Source organism: Coenobita brevimanus, chromosome 112 (genome assembly GCF_032717465.1).
Source record: "Coenobita brevimanus isolate Jiangsu-jjx chromosome 112, ASM3271746v2, whole genome shotgun sequence".
NCBI classification, from domain to species: domain Eukaryota; kingdom Metazoa; phylum Arthropoda; class Malacostraca; order Decapoda; family Coenobitidae; genus Coenobita; species Coenobita brevimanus.
This window is the reverse complement of record NC_137065.1, coordinates 36,520,799-36,537,518: the sequence shown is the minus strand read 5'-3', so window position 1 is coordinate 36,537,518 and position 16,720 is coordinate 36,520,799. Positions and strand designations below refer to the sequence as shown.

Here is a 16,720-nt window from a genome sequence, read left to right as displayed (position 1 = left end):
TGGAACCTAAAGGTGAATGTAGGGAAGAGTAAAGTGATGGTCTTTGAGAGAGGTGAAGTTAGTGAATGTACAGCGAGGTGGGATGGTGAGGAATTGGAAAATGTGAGTACGTTTAAGTATTTGGGTAGTGTGATGAGTAAGGATGGAGGTTTGGAGGGTGAAGTGCTTGAAAGGGTACAGCAGGGAAGAAAGGTTGCTGGTTCCTTGAAAGCAGTGATAAGAAACAGGGAAGTGAGCATGGAAGTGAAAAAGTTACTACATGACAGTATTGTGATACCAACTCTAACGTACGGAAGTGAAGCTTGGACATTGTTGGAGGGACACAAGTCAAGAGTGAGAGCAGTGGAAATGAGTTATTTAAGAGGAGCCTGTGGAGTCACGTGGAGAGACAGGCTGACGAATGAGGATATAAAGGAACGTTGTGGTGTGGATGTGGATGTGATAGGAAGCGTTATGAGGAATACACTGAGGTGGTTTGGCCATGTGGAGAGGATGGAGGGTGAAAGACTGACGAAGAGAGTGTATATGAGTGAGGTGGAGGGGGAAAGAGGGAGGGGGAGGCCGAGGATGAGATGGAGGGATGGGGTGGAGAGGTATATGAGAGAGGGGGGTGTGAGTTGGGAGCAGGGGAGTGAAATGGCGGGGGACAGGGCGACTTGGAGGCGATTTGTTTGTGGCCACCCCAAACGGGATTGAGGCGTCTGGCAATAGATAGATAGATAGATAGTAGTAAAACAAGGTAACCTTGTCAGACTGTATCTCAGTTTTTTTTTTCCCTTTATATTACAAGGTGCAGCGTTGTGGTGACCACAGGGCTTTGGTGGTAGCTAGGCTGTTGGAGAAACGTCAGAATGCCCTCACCTCTGCTGATACAGGTAGTGTAATAACAGTCATACTGTGGTTGTGCTTCAGTACTATATGTTAGTAAAAGAGAAGGAAAAGGAAGGTGTGTTAGAGAGTGAGAGAGGTGTTTGAGGACTAGGTAGTCTAGAGGTATTTCTGTCACAGCCCTCACATACTTTGAGGTTCCCAGGAGAGAGCAAAGCTTTGAAGATGATGGTGGTGACAGTCTTTTATTTATGGATATATTTATACAATACGGTACAGTATTTAGAAAGGGAAGATGATCTGTTTATTGTATATGATCCTTGCAGTGATAAAGATAAAGAAGAGAGGGACTAGTTTGAGACTGGCTGGATGGAGTTATATATATATAACCTTGGCGTTTTACATACAGTATTCATATAGGATGTTTGTAATATGAGAGTTTGAGAGTGCCAGACATGATGTTAATGGATGGTAATGGAAGGATTTGCAACAAGAAATGTTTTGCATTAGTTATTCTTATTTCAAACATGGACACAAATTCAGCTCAGAGCGATAAATATTGGCTATATGAGGTGTGTCAAAAAACAAATGAACCTTTTAAATAGTGCACTAGTGAGCTGGTGTAGTGTGATCACGACGGGAGCACTGTGTATTGACGACTTTGAACGTTATTCTAACATTAGCTGCATGATGCGACATTACTTTATCCATCGATGTATACGTGCTTGAGTGAATGTATTTAATGCACTTGATGAACTTTCTTCTGTCTCTTCAATCATCTGATATTGGTGACCCTTCTGGGTGGATTTCAACTTGGGGGGGGAGTCTGCAGGGTCCAGATCTGGAGAGTTGGGCACCTGGGAGATGAGAGTTGTCTTGTGCTTTGCCAAAAAGTCATAGATAAGGAGCAATGCCTGGGAAGGTGCATTGTCATGGTGCAGCATTCAGGTTTTGTTTATCCATGCTCCATGCCTTTTCCTTCACACTGCCTCCTTCAGATGCTTCAGAACTTCCAGATAAAACCCTTATTTGACAGTGTGATCATGTGGAACAAACTCATGGTGAGCAACACCCTCTGAATAAGAAATGGTGATCAGCATCACCTTCACATTTAAGCGAATCTAACCTTTCCACCCCCACCCCCTATGATGATGTTTCAACCCACTGCGATGACTGAGTTTCTGTTTTGACAATGTAGCATTACACCCACTTTTCATCACCTGTATTGACATTTTTCAGAAAGTTTTCATCAGCCTTTGAACGGTCAAACAGCTCCTGATTGAATGTGTCACGTCTCATTTTGCTCATATCAGCAGCCACGGCACAAATTTTAATGGCAACACAGTGCATGTTCAATTTTCCGGTTAAAATCATGTGGTATGAACTTTTACAGATGCCTACTTCTTAGGAAACTTCACAGACAGCCAGGCGACAATTTTCATGAATCACAGCATGCACTTTCTCAACATGATTGTCGTCTGTTGATGTGGATGGCCTTCTAGATTTGGGATTACAGTATCTTTGGTGGATACAGTATTCTTCCTGATTTGAACCTCTGGAACCACTTGTGACACTGCTTATGGCTCAAACAGTCCTCCCATAAGCATGTTCCAGCATTTGAAGTCTCCATAATAGCTTTTCCCAATTTGAAACGGAATTTCACACGAACATGTTGCTCTTCAAAATCCTTCATTGTTCATCTATCCATCCATCATCTAATCCCGTGTTGCCCCATGAGGAGCGTACAAGCTTGGGGCTAGGCAAGCTGGTCCTGACATTTAAGATGAGAGTGACGAGCCTCACTCATCCCTGAGTGGCATTATGTGAACAGTAAACCCAACCATCCCATAGATAAAAACCTACACAGGCTCAGTCTGATTGGAGCACCTTAATTACCCATTAAACCATCAGGTGCCATAATTTGGTTACCGGTATATGGTTACCACTCAACATAATTAGTGGTTTCCTGGGTTACAGGAAACCATTTGGCTTGTTACTGAGTGCAGAGACCATAATTAGGGAGCACTGCATTGAGTACATGGATGATGGGTGCCCCCACCTACCATTGTCTTCATTGTTCAACGTGCAACAACTCGTCAAGTGCACTAAACACACATTCACTGGAGTGCGTGTATCCCAATGACATAGTGACATAGTGTGATGCAGCTAGTGTTATACTAAAGCTTAGAGTCACCGCCATACAGAGCTCCTGTTGCAATCACACCATGCCATCTAGTTGGTTCGTTGTTTAAAAAGTTTGGTTTCTTTTTGGACAAACCTCGTATGCTCCTTCTGTTAGCACAGTCATCAGTGAGAATAGCGGGCCTTTAGAGTGTCTTGTTACGACCCACTTTCAATTGTATCTTTATCTGTATGTCAGTGTTTATATATGCCGGGAAGTATGCAGATAATCATCCATATAACACTGCATTTTTGAGGAAAAAAGCTGATCTAATATTTTCCCTCTTCTGTGTCTTATTGTGGTGGCTAATATTCCTAGGCTGAGAGGGGCTTAGTGAATTTCTTTGCCCATACATGATTATCTCTCTTAAAAGGAATATGACTGGGAAGTAATAAACATGCTGTAATTTTGAAATTCAGTAGATGCAGTGGAATAGTAGGTTAACTTTTGTCCCTGACCCTACATTGCATGTTACAGCTCTGTGATTTCTCCACTTCACTCCCATATTTTTTGCAGACCTGCCAGATGACAAGGACTCTGTTGCATCTAATCAAATGGTGTCTGGTGGTGGGTGTGTGTTCCAAAACCTCCTGCTTAAGTTCCTCGACACTCAGGCACCAGTTTATGGTCAGTTTTATGTCCTTCACTTTCATGTAACTGTATTCCCTTTATTCTGATTCATTTTACAGTAATCCCTTAATTGTCCAGCATGACTGAGCCGAAGTCATGGCCGGGTAATGATTCCATCCGGATAATGGATTTCTCCCCTGTCCTCCCTCCGTATTTAACCTCACTTTGAAAGCCAGTGCAAGAGGCTGCTACAGCACATCATACAACACTTGTTCCAGTCGTTTAACACTACTCTTTCTGGGCAAGCAGACTCAAAAATGCATTGAGGACACAAAACATAATGGTAAAATGGAATAAAATCAGCATTCATTCATTCACCATCTAATTCTGTGTTGCCCCATGAAAAGCATAGGAGCTTGGGGCTAGGCAAGTTGGTCCTGACATTTAAGATGAGGGTGACCAGCCTCACTCATCCCTGAGTGGCATTATGTGAGCAGTAAACCCCAACCACCCCTAGGATGTAAACCTGCACAGGCTCAGTGCGATTGGAGCGCCGTAATTACCTACTAAACAACCAGGTGCCATAATCTGGTTATATGGTTACCACCCAGTGTTGTAAGTGGTTTCCTGGTATACACCACTGGGCATGTCACTTGGTGTAGAGCCACTCATAGACAGAAGGGTGAGAAAAGACTGAAGAAAAGATCAACAGCAGAATAAGGCAGGAATGAAAGGAAAGAGGAAAGGGCAGGTGCCCGAGAGGAGCACTACATCAAGAGAGTGGATGGTGAGTGTCCCCACCTAAATCATGGTAAAATGAAATAAAATCATGGTACAGTACAGTAAACTAGAATAAAATCAATGTCAACATTCATGATTCGACCATCCCGCATCAGTCTTACCCCGGATCTTCCACTTCTAAAGAGTCAGTACTACCTACTTCCCTGGTGAAGGGGCCATCATCACTCACCTTGGGAAGAGGCATGCAAGGAATAGCAAGGCCTGAAGCAGATAGGAAACCACCACAAAAACCACCACATGCACCGCTATAACAACTGTCAGGGAGGAACAATTTACTACACAGTCACTGCGTGGGAGCTGAGACTGAGGGGGGGTTCTCTAGCAAATGCTGGGTAAACTACCCAGCTAGACATGGCAGCACCACTGGGCTATTCCCATCCAGACGGCGTGAAAATATTCGCACGACCTTCACACAGCCATAATTTCCAGATATCTTTATTCAGATCCTGTTATTAAAGGAGTTGTGGTCTTTAATGTCTTAATTGCACTGTTCCACCAATGGTGTGTTATGTGTATAACCATCAATAAACAAACAATTTAATTTGACTGAATGTTAATCATTATTATCCCTATTCAGAGTCACCTCTTTTTACCTTCCTTTGCTCCTTTTATTGCTGAACCATGCATTTTTGATATTTCTCTTTTATTCTTCTATCATCTTCATGTGAGTGTCGAACAGGGTTGTTCTTGGAGTTGTAAATATGTGGATCAGATATTTGCAATGTAAGAGATAACAGAGGTAGTTTATGCAAAAGGACTGTAGGCTATTTAAGGCATTTACATATTTAAAAATAAGCATATGACAAGATAGATGTAGAAGAAATATGGAAGGCTTCACATATGTATGATATGGATGTAAAGTTGTTGAATACTGTTAAAAGTTTTGATGATGTTAGTGAAGTGAGATGGTGGTCTGAGTATGTAATTTAATATCTGTTTTGGGACAAGGATGTTTGATATCTCCATGACTGTTTAGTTAAAATATATAATACAAATATAGTGTACTTAATTCCTCAGATGAAAATGCCTTGTCAGTGAGATCACAGGAGTTTGGCAACTTAGTGCTGCTGTTTTCTGAGTTGATACGACAGGATGTATTCAGTCACGACACTTACATGTGTACACTAATATCACGTGGAGACCTTGCTTCTGGAACACCAGACTTCAGCAAAGCGGATTCATCTTTTGGAGAGAAAAAAGAGGTAAGTTGAATGACATGTATAGTTTAGCCATTCCATGGACCTCCTTTTGTACACTAATTTATATTAGCTCAAGCTTCAGTTTTCTGGTCTGATTGGAGGAGAGGTTGAGGAAACTTGGGTTGTATTTTCCTACTGATAACCGTATATTAGTAACCATTGACGGACACTGTGTGATTGTTTGACATTATGTTTCCTGAGACATGCCATTCACAAGGCATTTCTTGTTGTCTTCAGCATGCCTTTCAGGATCTTCTCCTAGTTTTTCAAGTTATCCATGTTTGTCTGCTGAGCGAAAAAATTACTCAACAGTAACAGCAATCTGTGCTTCACTTTGGCACAAAGTGCATTTATGTATCAAAGGTGGCAAAACACGATGATGAAGCCTTTGTTTCATACATGATTAGTGGTGGCAGCTGCGTCCTGTTTGCCAGTACTATGTGCTTGTTGGACAGAACAGTGCTTTTTCACCCAAGAACAGAATATATTCAGTGCATAACTAGGTTTGAACAATAACACACAGAGTCTTGTAGTCTGTTTCGTTTGCAAATAGAATTACTAATGTACTTGTGTAATGGACTGTTGTTAATGTATGATAAGTGTATGTATATAAACTCTTGAAGTGGAAAAGATCAATTTTTCCCAAATTTTTAACACCACAGGCATCTTGCCTGATAAGCATACTGCAGCCTAAGATTTAAAGTACTGTACTTGTGTTCAGCTACATGTTGCCCATGAAGGTTTAAATCTGATGGGTGACTGAGGCTTATTGCATACATTTATGATGCCTCTCAAAGATTGCAACTGGTCACACTCACCTGAAGTATCTGAAGTGAGTAAGGTGTCATTTCTGTCGTTTGTGTCATTTACCGATTTGCCTCTTTCAGGATGGGACAGACAACATAGATGCAGACCTAGGGAAGATTTTACAAAAAATTGCAGTAAACACAAGCCTGGAGGAGTGTGGTGGTGGTGGCCGGGGTGAGCTTGGTGTGGAGGGCAAGCAGCGGCCACCCAGACACCTGGTTTATGCACAGCACTTCCCTCTGCCTCAGGATGAAGCATACATGCATGAAATTAACCAGGTGAGTCATTTTGTACCATGGAGTATTGTGGTCACATGTAGAGTCTCTGACATTAACCTCTCTGTTATGATTGTACAGTATCTTGTGCTAACTATAGAAACATGATTTCCAAGGCAGTTTGTGTCATCATCTCTCTCTCTCTTATATCCCTCAAGCATTGCTCATATTACACCATGTTATTTAGAAATAATATACTGTCATTATCTACACTCCTATATTCTCATTTCTCTTTCTCATCACTGCTTTCAATTTCCCTTCCACTTCCCTCCTTATTGTACTTTCTCTTCATTTTATCCTCTATACTACCATCTGTGATTGTGAAAGGGTCATATAATTATGTTGTAAATTGCATACTTGCCCTCCCCTTCCATCATTTATCAGGTACTGAGCAGAATGAAGTACCTTTAAGATGGAGTCAGGATTCCAGGAGCTTGAAAGATGTGTGAATGAGTGTGTTTCATTTCACTATGCATTCTGTTAAATATTTCTCACTCAGTTATAGTTTGTTGTTCCTGTTTTTTTTTTAGACCATACTTCACTGCATCCTTAGATGGGAAAAAGAAAAAGTCAGGGTTATGATGATGATGATGATGTACATTGTTTTTTGTATATGTATCATTTCTTTTATAAAGGCTCCAACATGCATGCATTAACCTTGGTCACCTAATGGTGGCTGTTCGTGCTACCCAGTCTCTGGCAGCCTCACAAGTCAGTCCCTTATCCCTGGTGTCATACATTGTGGACTCGTCTCAGGTCTTTTTCTGTCAGCCTGCTGCAGCCCTACCCCCAGTGTTAACATTTCTCACTTTCTGCACCCAGTTGTCATCCTCCATCATCTCTACATGCCTAAACCACCTCAATCTACCTCTCCTCATCACAATGCTAATACACTCCAATTCCATCCTTCCTCTTAACTGTCTGTCATAAACCTGGCCTCCCCAGGCCCCACATTCAAGGGCACAATGCACAGCCACCTCATCGTTGTCATTTCTGTATATTTGAGCATGAGAATGTCCACTTCCTTTACTGCCCAGGTCTCACTACCAGCATTATACAGTAACCCCTCGTTATACGATGCCTCTTTATATGATATTTCGCTTATACGATGTCGACATTTTAGTACCCTACGCCCGCTATACGATGGGAATGATTCACTACAATGAAGGATCGTCCGCGGCTCAGTGAACAGCAAACGCAACGCAAATGTCCCCACACAGTCGCTGCTGGACAACACACACTTGTCCACCAGCCCAGCCTCATCAGCCCGACCTACCCAGCCAGCCAGTTCTGACAGTGATGAGTGAGGGCTGTGAGGCCTTTTCTGTCCCTTAGCCTCGGAGTTGGGACAACTCGCTGTCAAGTCAGTTCGCCGTCAGGATGATTCCCCGTCATTTATGTACATATCGGTTTATTTAGCATGTACACTAGTTTTTGAATTATATGAATTATAAATGTGATGGTGGTTTATTGTTTTTTTAATAAATGTAAAATGTGGCATCAAATAATGTTTATTAACTGAAAAAAATATAAATATATTGAAACGCGAATCAGGCAATTTACGATCTTTCCTTCATTGTTTAGCATAGCGCTACATACAAGGCATTGTCATTTATATAAATGCCTAATGACCTTAAGTGAACGATCAGTATACTTTGTAATTATACAAATAATTTTCATATTACGTCTATATAAACATTTCGGGACAATTTGCAGTCAAGTCAGTTCGCCGTCACAACAATGACAAGACAATTCGCCATCAGGAATTTTCACCATCAGGGCGATTCCCCGTCGTTTATTTACATATCAGTTTATTTAGCAAGTACATTAGTTTTTGAATATTTGTACCTCTTCAAAGTCATTTTAAAATATACCCAGGATGTTTTAGTACCAATGGAAATTAATGAAGACAGCTATGGGCGATACTAGAATATAATTCAAAGTCATCTACAGCGAGGTAGAAACAAGTTAATTATTGTCTAAAAGTGCAACTTATAAATGATATCCAAAGCCTACGCTGTTGAATGAACATAGACTCTGATAGATCCCCCTGAAAATTAGTTATTAAAGTATCAATGAATCAATAATAAGCATATTTATAGAATGACGGGGAATTGTCCTGACAGGGAATCATCCATATTTTGGCAGTGAATTGACCATGGCAAATTCACTTGGAACCACATCAACAACCCTACTTGCCTCAGTAAAGGTAAGAACTAGTGTATACTGTAGTTTTCATGTTTTTTCCTCTTTATTATTAATGTGTTATTTTAAATGTTTAAACATAAGGATATTTCATGTATGTGAGTGCTATGGTGTATGTATGTGAGAGTTTAGGTAGGTCTGGGAACGTACCCCCATTGACTCTGTGTTATAATGGGCTCGCTATACGATGGATTGCTATACGATGGGTTTTCAGGAATAGAACCCCATCGTATAACGACGGGTTACTGTACCTTACTCCTAATACATGCCACATACAAAGATCCTGTAGCAATGATGGAGATCCCTCTCAGTGTCAGGAGAATCAGCGGCTCCCTGAACTTCTTCCAAGCACTCCTCACTCTAGCCAAAGAGCTAGGTCCAGCCCCACCTCCAGCACATAACATGTCTCCCACGAAACAAATCTCTTCCACACACTCGAGAGACTCACCAGCAAGATCAATCCTTGCGCACCTGACAGTCCCCACATGTTTTCATTGACACGCTGCACACATGAAATCAGCATTATCTTGCAGTGTACCTTTAAAATCACTTCATCTCCTATTCAGCCACGTGTCACAGATACTGCACAAGATGGAATGACTTCCCACACCCTTGTAGCAAACCACACATGGCCACTCTCCCTCTTCTTTGACAGTACCACCGCCAACCCTAGATACCATCACCATTGTTTCCATCTCCATTTACTACGTGGCCCTTGTGCCCCATACCCTCTCTCCACTTCCTAAATCTTTCCTCTGCCCCCCATTCATTCTCTGCAGTGACCATCAAATCTTTGGCATACAACATCTCCCATGGGAATCCATTTCTGAACTCATGTGAGAAGGCTTCAAGCACCATGATAAACAGTAAGGGTCTCAAGACTGACCCCTGATGCACACCAGTATTCACGGAAAACTCATCACTCAGATCTCCATTCACCCTCACCTGGGTGCGAGCACCCACATACATAGCTATAACCACTCTAACCAGCCACTTCTTGATCCCAAGCTTTCTCATTGCCCACTTCTGTACCTCCCTAGGTACTCTGTTAAATGCCATCTCCAAATCAAGAAAAATAAAGTACAGATCCATTTTCTTCACTACAGTAAAGCCTTACTCTAAAGGACTAATTGGGGCTCAAGCAATTCCGAAAATAGCAAAATTCCAATAAAAGCAACATCCCGGCTTCCCCCTACTAACCCGGACTTTTTCCGATGCAGTATATCAGACATTAGTCCAGATTGCACCAGCTTCATTTTCCCATTAGCTCTGTTGCTTCATTACTTGTTATCCAACTAATATCCAAAAACCTACATCCTCAAGATCCAGACCTACTCCAGTGCCCATCCAGCGCCCATCATGAAGGTCACAACAACCACCCAGTGCCCATCCAGTGCCTATCATCAAAGTCATGACTGCCACCCAATGCCCATCCATCACCCATCATGGAGGTCACGACAACCACCCAATGCCCTTCCAGCACCCATTACTGAGGTCATGACAACCTTCCAACGCCCATAATCAAGGTCACAACAACCACCCAATGCCCAGGACCCATCACCAAGATCATGACAGCCACCCAGTGCCCATCCAAAGCCCACGATCAAGGTCATGACAACCTCACCAAACATCCTCATCCTCCACTATCCACCTGCCCAAGTTAGGCTGAGGTCAGGCAGTCTGGACTGCATCTAGCTTTATCGGACTTTTTTGACATATAAGAATTTAGTCCGGTAGGCTCCTTGAGTCTGATAAAAGTGAATTCCAGTATATTGAAGTCAGTTATATTGAGGTTATACTGTATATATTTTTCCTGAAGCTGTTGAGCAATGAACATGGCATCAGTGGTCCTTTTGCCTAGCATAAACCCAAACTGCATCTCATCAGTATTCATTCTTTCTCTAATCTTGCCTTATAAAACTCTCTCCAGTACTTTCATTATCTGGTCCAAAAGTTTTATGCCTCAGTGATTTCCTCTGTCCAGGGCACCATCCTTCCCCTTGTACACATTTACAATCACACTCATCAGCCAGTCATCCGGGACAACAGATAATCGTATTTATCAAATCAGTGACCAACCCCATTCCTGTATCTCCTGAGGCCTTCTGCAATTTCAGCTGTAAACCCAGACACACATTTCACCTTCCCCACCTGCATCCTGCCTGTTGCCCTGCTCATAGTAGCATCATCAATCGAAGGCCATGGTCCATGACTCCAAACCTTCCCTGTTCCAGTCAAACTCCTCATTCAGAAACCAGTTATAATGCCCTCTCCAAGTGTCTTTAATATCCTCACTGTTCACCACAGCTTTTCCTTCATCATTCTTCACACACTGCTCACCTTTGATATCCCTGTTTTCCCTCTTCAGCTGATTTTTCACCCTAAATATCATATTCTTCCTTTTCACTCTATTTAGGTTATCCTGTAAAAGTCTCTGAGATGCAGATTTTGCCATGTAAACCTCTTTTGCAGCCCTACGCATGGTAGCATAGTATTCCTCTTTGTTACCACCCCTTTTCCATTCCTGGAAAAGACTTCTTCTTTCCTTAACTGCAGCTTTTACACCCTCATCCCACCACCATGTTACCTTATGTTGTGGGGGGGTGGAAGGGGACCCTTTTCCATCCACACACTGAATCAGTAACTCTCAGATTGTTCTCTAGAGCTCTGTACTGTTCATTAACACTTCTGTCAACAACTCCCTCTCCAGCACCACCTTACTTGTCTCAGTATAGAAGGCATCACTTATTGCTTGGTTTTTCATCTTCCACATTTTCTCATGGGTGCATAGGTTCTCTTCTGCACCACCCACTCCTTAGCACCATGTCACATATCAGTAATTTGTGTTGCTGCACTCATTCTTCACACCCTATAGCTTTAACATCCCTCACCAGGCTCCTATTTGCCTTTTTGACCAGGATATAGTCCATCTGGCTACTATTTTCCTCAGACTCATATGTAATTGACCTTTTCTCTTTTCCTTAAATGTGTGTTGCACACAGTCTCGTTCATTGCCTCCCCCGACTCTTTTCCCTCTCACATTCCTTGTACCATATGCGCATCTCCCATGTACGCTTTCATATCCTTGAGCTGCTTCACCCACATGACTATTTAAGTCCCCTCCCAAAACTACAATATCATCATCCCCATTACCACATACGACACATATCAAGCCTTGCCAGAATTTATCTTTTCTTCCTAGCTAGCCTGTGGAGCATATGCTGATATAAATTAAAACAAAATTTTCGCTGCTATAATCCTTTCCTTTATTCTCATTACATTCATGACATATTCCACCCATCTTTCCTTAACCAGCACACACACCACCATATCCATCTTCCCCTCCCTGCCAAAATATCTTTTACCGACAGTCCATTCTGGCAGTCATTCTGGCTGATCCTCCCTGTGTCTGGACTCGATATAATAATAATACAAATCATAATAGATAGCATGATAGATAGGTATAGGAATCTACATTATCATAATGCAACTCATAATAGATAGCATGATAGGAACACCAGTCAAGCTAGGTGTGGGAAAAGGAAATGAGCTTGCAAGATTTTAGTGAAGGAATGCTAGAGGTGCACTGGAAGCACTACATACACACAGACATACAGGCTTCTAGAAACTTCACACACGGCCATTACACGTGACACCAGCCCTCCTAGACAAGGAAGAGGAATTAGAGGTCAGAAAGAGGCTAGCCACAGGAGTTTGAGGTTGCAGAGAGAGGGAAAGAGAAGAGGGGTCCAGTGAGAAGTTAGTTTGCTCTTATGTTACACACTCTTTTTTCAACTTTTTACCTTTGAAGATAATAAACTATAAATCAAGACCCAGTATCTGTCTTTAACTTCTCCTGTCATTGCATGACAAAAGGAACTAAAATTATCTGCTTACAAACCTACTCACGTATAACTACTGCTCGTCCACGAGTACAATATATGCTTAACTGATCTACAAAAGACTTCTGTCTTCGATTACACGATAACTAAAATCAATCTCAAGATTTACATATTACTGGTCAAGATTCACATATCATAGTTGATCCCACCGCTGCCACCAACTACGTGTAATGGCCATGTGTGAATTTTCTAGAAGCCTGTATGTCTGTGTGTATGTTGCACTTCCGGTGCACCTCTAGCATTCCTTCACTAAAATCTTGCAAGCTCATTTCCTTTTCCCACACCTAGCTTGATTGGTGTTCCTATCTATTATGTCATCTATTATGAGTTGTACTATGATAATGTAGTTTCCTATGTCTATCTGTCATGCTATCTATTGTGATTTGTATTATTATAATATGGAGTCCTGACACCCATATACCTAACCTCCTGTACACAGCCAACATCCACCCACCTCCTACTCATTGGTCCGACCACTTCACCCGCACTATCCTTCAAACTACCCATATTCCAAGATGCCACTCTGATCCCCTTGGGTGATTTATTACAGTATTATCAGGCTTCCATTGTTTCTCATTTTTGGTCATTGCATATACATATATATATATATATATATATATATATATATATATATATATATATATATATATATGAGGCACCCAGGACCATAGGGGCGTAAGCCACACTTCCCAACTTTCGAAGTTAAAAGTGGGAAAAATTAGCTCAGAGGTTAAAAAATATAGTGCAACAAACAGTTCACGGAAAAAGAACCCCTACGGGTCATGAACGAGGGTCGAAAGTAGCATGTTTTTGTGCATGGGTTTATATTGAGGTACCTGGGGACACAGGTCCATAGGGGCGTAGGCATCAGCCAAGGAGCGCTCGCCTGGCGGCCACACACCCTGTCTCAGACAATCACGCGGCACTTCCCGTGAACACCTGACTGCCTCCTCACTCAGTGCTACGCTTGATGGCGTATGGCTGAGATCCGCTTGGATTATCCTCTTTTATTTCGCCATTTTTTCGTGGATTAAATAGACAGTCATGGGTGATAGTGATTCAGCAAGTGATGGTGAGGCCAGGGAGTTAACCAGGAAGAGAGCAAGGCAGCCAGAGACTTAGAAGAAGAGGGAAATGAAGAGGAAGAGAGATAGTGGTGAAGTTTACTTCAGCTGCAGGCAACAAATAAACATGTGAATGCTCAGGCAGTGGGTGAGCCTTGCAAGTGTTCTGCATGATGTTTTGATGCTGTGGGTTGGGACAACATCCAGACAATATTCAAGAATTACTGGCATAATGTCCTTCGTAAGTTTTTGTCAGGTCTTCAAAAAAAACAAAAAAACACCAAAAAACACCATTTAAAAATTCATATAAAAAACTATTGGACCTAGGATAATAAAACTTTAACATGTTACTAATACCATTATATATATATATATATATATATATATATATATATATATATCTATATATATATATATATATATATATTTGTGTGTATATATATATATATATATATATATTATACAAAGTAACATTAATTTCATGCAGGAAAGTTTTATGTATAGGTTTATTTTGGGGGTGTGAAAAAAAAAAACACCAAAAAAAACACATACACAAAAACACCTTAAAAAACATGTGCCAAACATGTCTTGATGAGACATTTCCATTCATATATAATATAATGCCTTATCTATCGAAATGTATGTAATTAAACCCTAACTTTAATGATTAATTACTCAAAACAAGGGTCTTGTGGGTAATGCCCCTCTGGTCTTGGGTGCCTCATATCTATCTATCTGTCTATCTATCAATCTATCTATCTATATGTATTGTGTGTGTGTGTGTGTGTGTGTACAGGTGATTATGCTTGTGAAGTTAAGTGAGGGTTCCAGGGGCTTGAATGGGGGTGAATGAATGTGTAACCCATTTCTCTGGTTATACTCTTTGTTCATTCTGCCTCTCTTGTGTTTTCTAATTCCTTGCTTTCTAAGCTTCATCCATAGGTTTGAAAAAAGAAAACGTCAGGATGGTCATGATGATGATAAGGTATATGTTTTTTTTTGCAGCGGTATGTACTGTTGTATGGTGTAGGGAAGGCGCGGGATGAGGCACGTGCAGCCGTCAAAAAGTTAACAAAGGAAATATGCAAACTTTTTAGCAAGAGATGCAGTATTGACATTGCTGATGGTGAGTATAATAGTTATATCTTTAGGTGGGGTAATAAGTTAGGGTATTGATGCACTATTGGCATTGCTGATGGTGAGTGTGGTAGTTACACTCAATCCTCGTAAATCACAGCAGTTTGGGTCTGGAGCACTGCCGTGATTTATGAATTCTGTGATTTATGAATAATAACTCTTATGTGAAAAATTAATTTGGGTCTGGACTTTGGCCAACCCACCCCCACAGCACCCTACCAACACTTATCTAGGCACCATCAAACCCAAACATACAAAATTAGGAATATTCAGTGCATGTATTCAATAGAAATAAGCCATGTTAAGGGATCTCACCTTAATCCTGTGACGAAATTGCATGAGTGAATGGAGTGGGGTGGTGTTGGGAAGAACGTAGAACCTCTCAGCACTCGTTCTTCCCAAACTCTTTCACCAGCTTTGAAAACTTCTCTCCCCTCTCAACACGACAAATGAGCTCCAAACATTGACTGTACAACAACTGCGGCAGCTTCTTGATGCCATACTGCTTAGAGTGGTTCATCGGGGGGTTGGGAGGGGCCATGGCAGGTAGGAGTTGGGGGAATTTGCACAAAAAAAGCAGGTAACTCTCGTACTCCACGGCTACGGTCTGTAGTGTACGGACTGGTGGGACAAGAACAACAACAACACGGCGGCATTAGTATGCACATATGCCACCAGGGACGCACGGTGATTGGCTTGAATGCCGTGGTTTACAGTTCTCCTCGGAAAAGGCTCACTTGGGTGCCTAGGTTCGCGATTTTCGTGACTTAACAGTGATTTAAGGCTGCCGGCAGTCTGACGGCCACTTAGCCGTGATTTATGAATCCGTGATTTATGAACACGCGATATATGAGGATTGAGTGTATATCATTAGGTGGGATAATAAGTTGGGATGATGATGATGATGCAGTATTGACATTGCTGATGGTGAATATGGTAGTTATATCTTTAGGTGGGGTAATAAGTTGAGATGATGATGCAGTATTGACATTGCTGATTATAAGTAGCTATATCTTTAAGTGTGATGATATGTTTGTATGATGATGCATTTTAGACATTGCTGATGGTAATTGTAATTCTAGATGAGGTGACAGGTTAGTATGATGATTGAATATTGATATTGCTGATGGCAAGTAATAGTAATTTTAGGTGGGGTGACAGGTCAGTGTGATGATTTGTATGGAGACTTGGATTACTGGGAATTATACGCTTTGCATTAACTTAAAAAAAATTGCGATCTCTCTCTCTCTCTCTCTCTCTCTCCTGAATGCTGAACAGGAGATTAAGACCAGAGTATGATACTGGTTACAAAGAATTGCTATGGAAACCATGTAGAGCTTTGAAATAAGCTGCAAAAGGAGGCAAAACTTGGCCAAATTTAGTGAAAGAAATATAGAACATTGAAATGTGTTTTCCCTTCCAAATTTTTTATCCATGTGTCCTATAATTGTATAAGTTATGTGATTTGCTTTTCTTCAGGTGGCAAGGTGAAAAAATCATCCCGTGGTGAATTCAACTTTGAAAACATCCTGAGTCGTTTCTGTGCTCTCTCATACTTTGACCAACACCACATCACCAGTACAGTTACATCACAGGTGAGTCACTTCCCACATCAGTCATAACTCAATTTCTTCCAGGTTCATGCTTATGACATTGTATGTGCACAGTTCCACAAAACTTCATAGAAATTCTTTGAGAGCTTTTAGAGGTACCCTGTGGGATACTTCAGATCCGGATCCGGCCCAAAATT

At 41.4% G+C, this 16,720-nt stretch overlaps 1 protein-coding gene across 1 annotated transcript in view; it reads left to right on the top strand.

Moving 5' to 3' along the window:
• Window positions 1-16,720, top strand: part of kto (mediator complex subunit kohtalo) — a 110,291-nt gene that overhangs the window by 22,456 nt on the left and 71,115 nt on the right. The window contains exons 13-18 of the mRNA XM_080286583.1: window positions 791-875; window positions 3,527-3,637; window positions 5,399-5,583; window positions 6,468-6,665; window positions 14,839-14,959; window positions 16,450-16,565. Coding sequence (XP_080142709.1) covers window positions 791-875; window positions 3,527-3,637; window positions 5,399-5,583; window positions 6,468-6,665; window positions 14,839-14,959; window positions 16,450-16,565 — 816 coding nt within the window. The remainder of the gene's footprint in view (window positions 1-790; window positions 876-3,526; window positions 3,638-5,398; window positions 5,584-6,467; window positions 6,666-14,838; window positions 14,960-16,449; window positions 16,566-16,720) is intronic.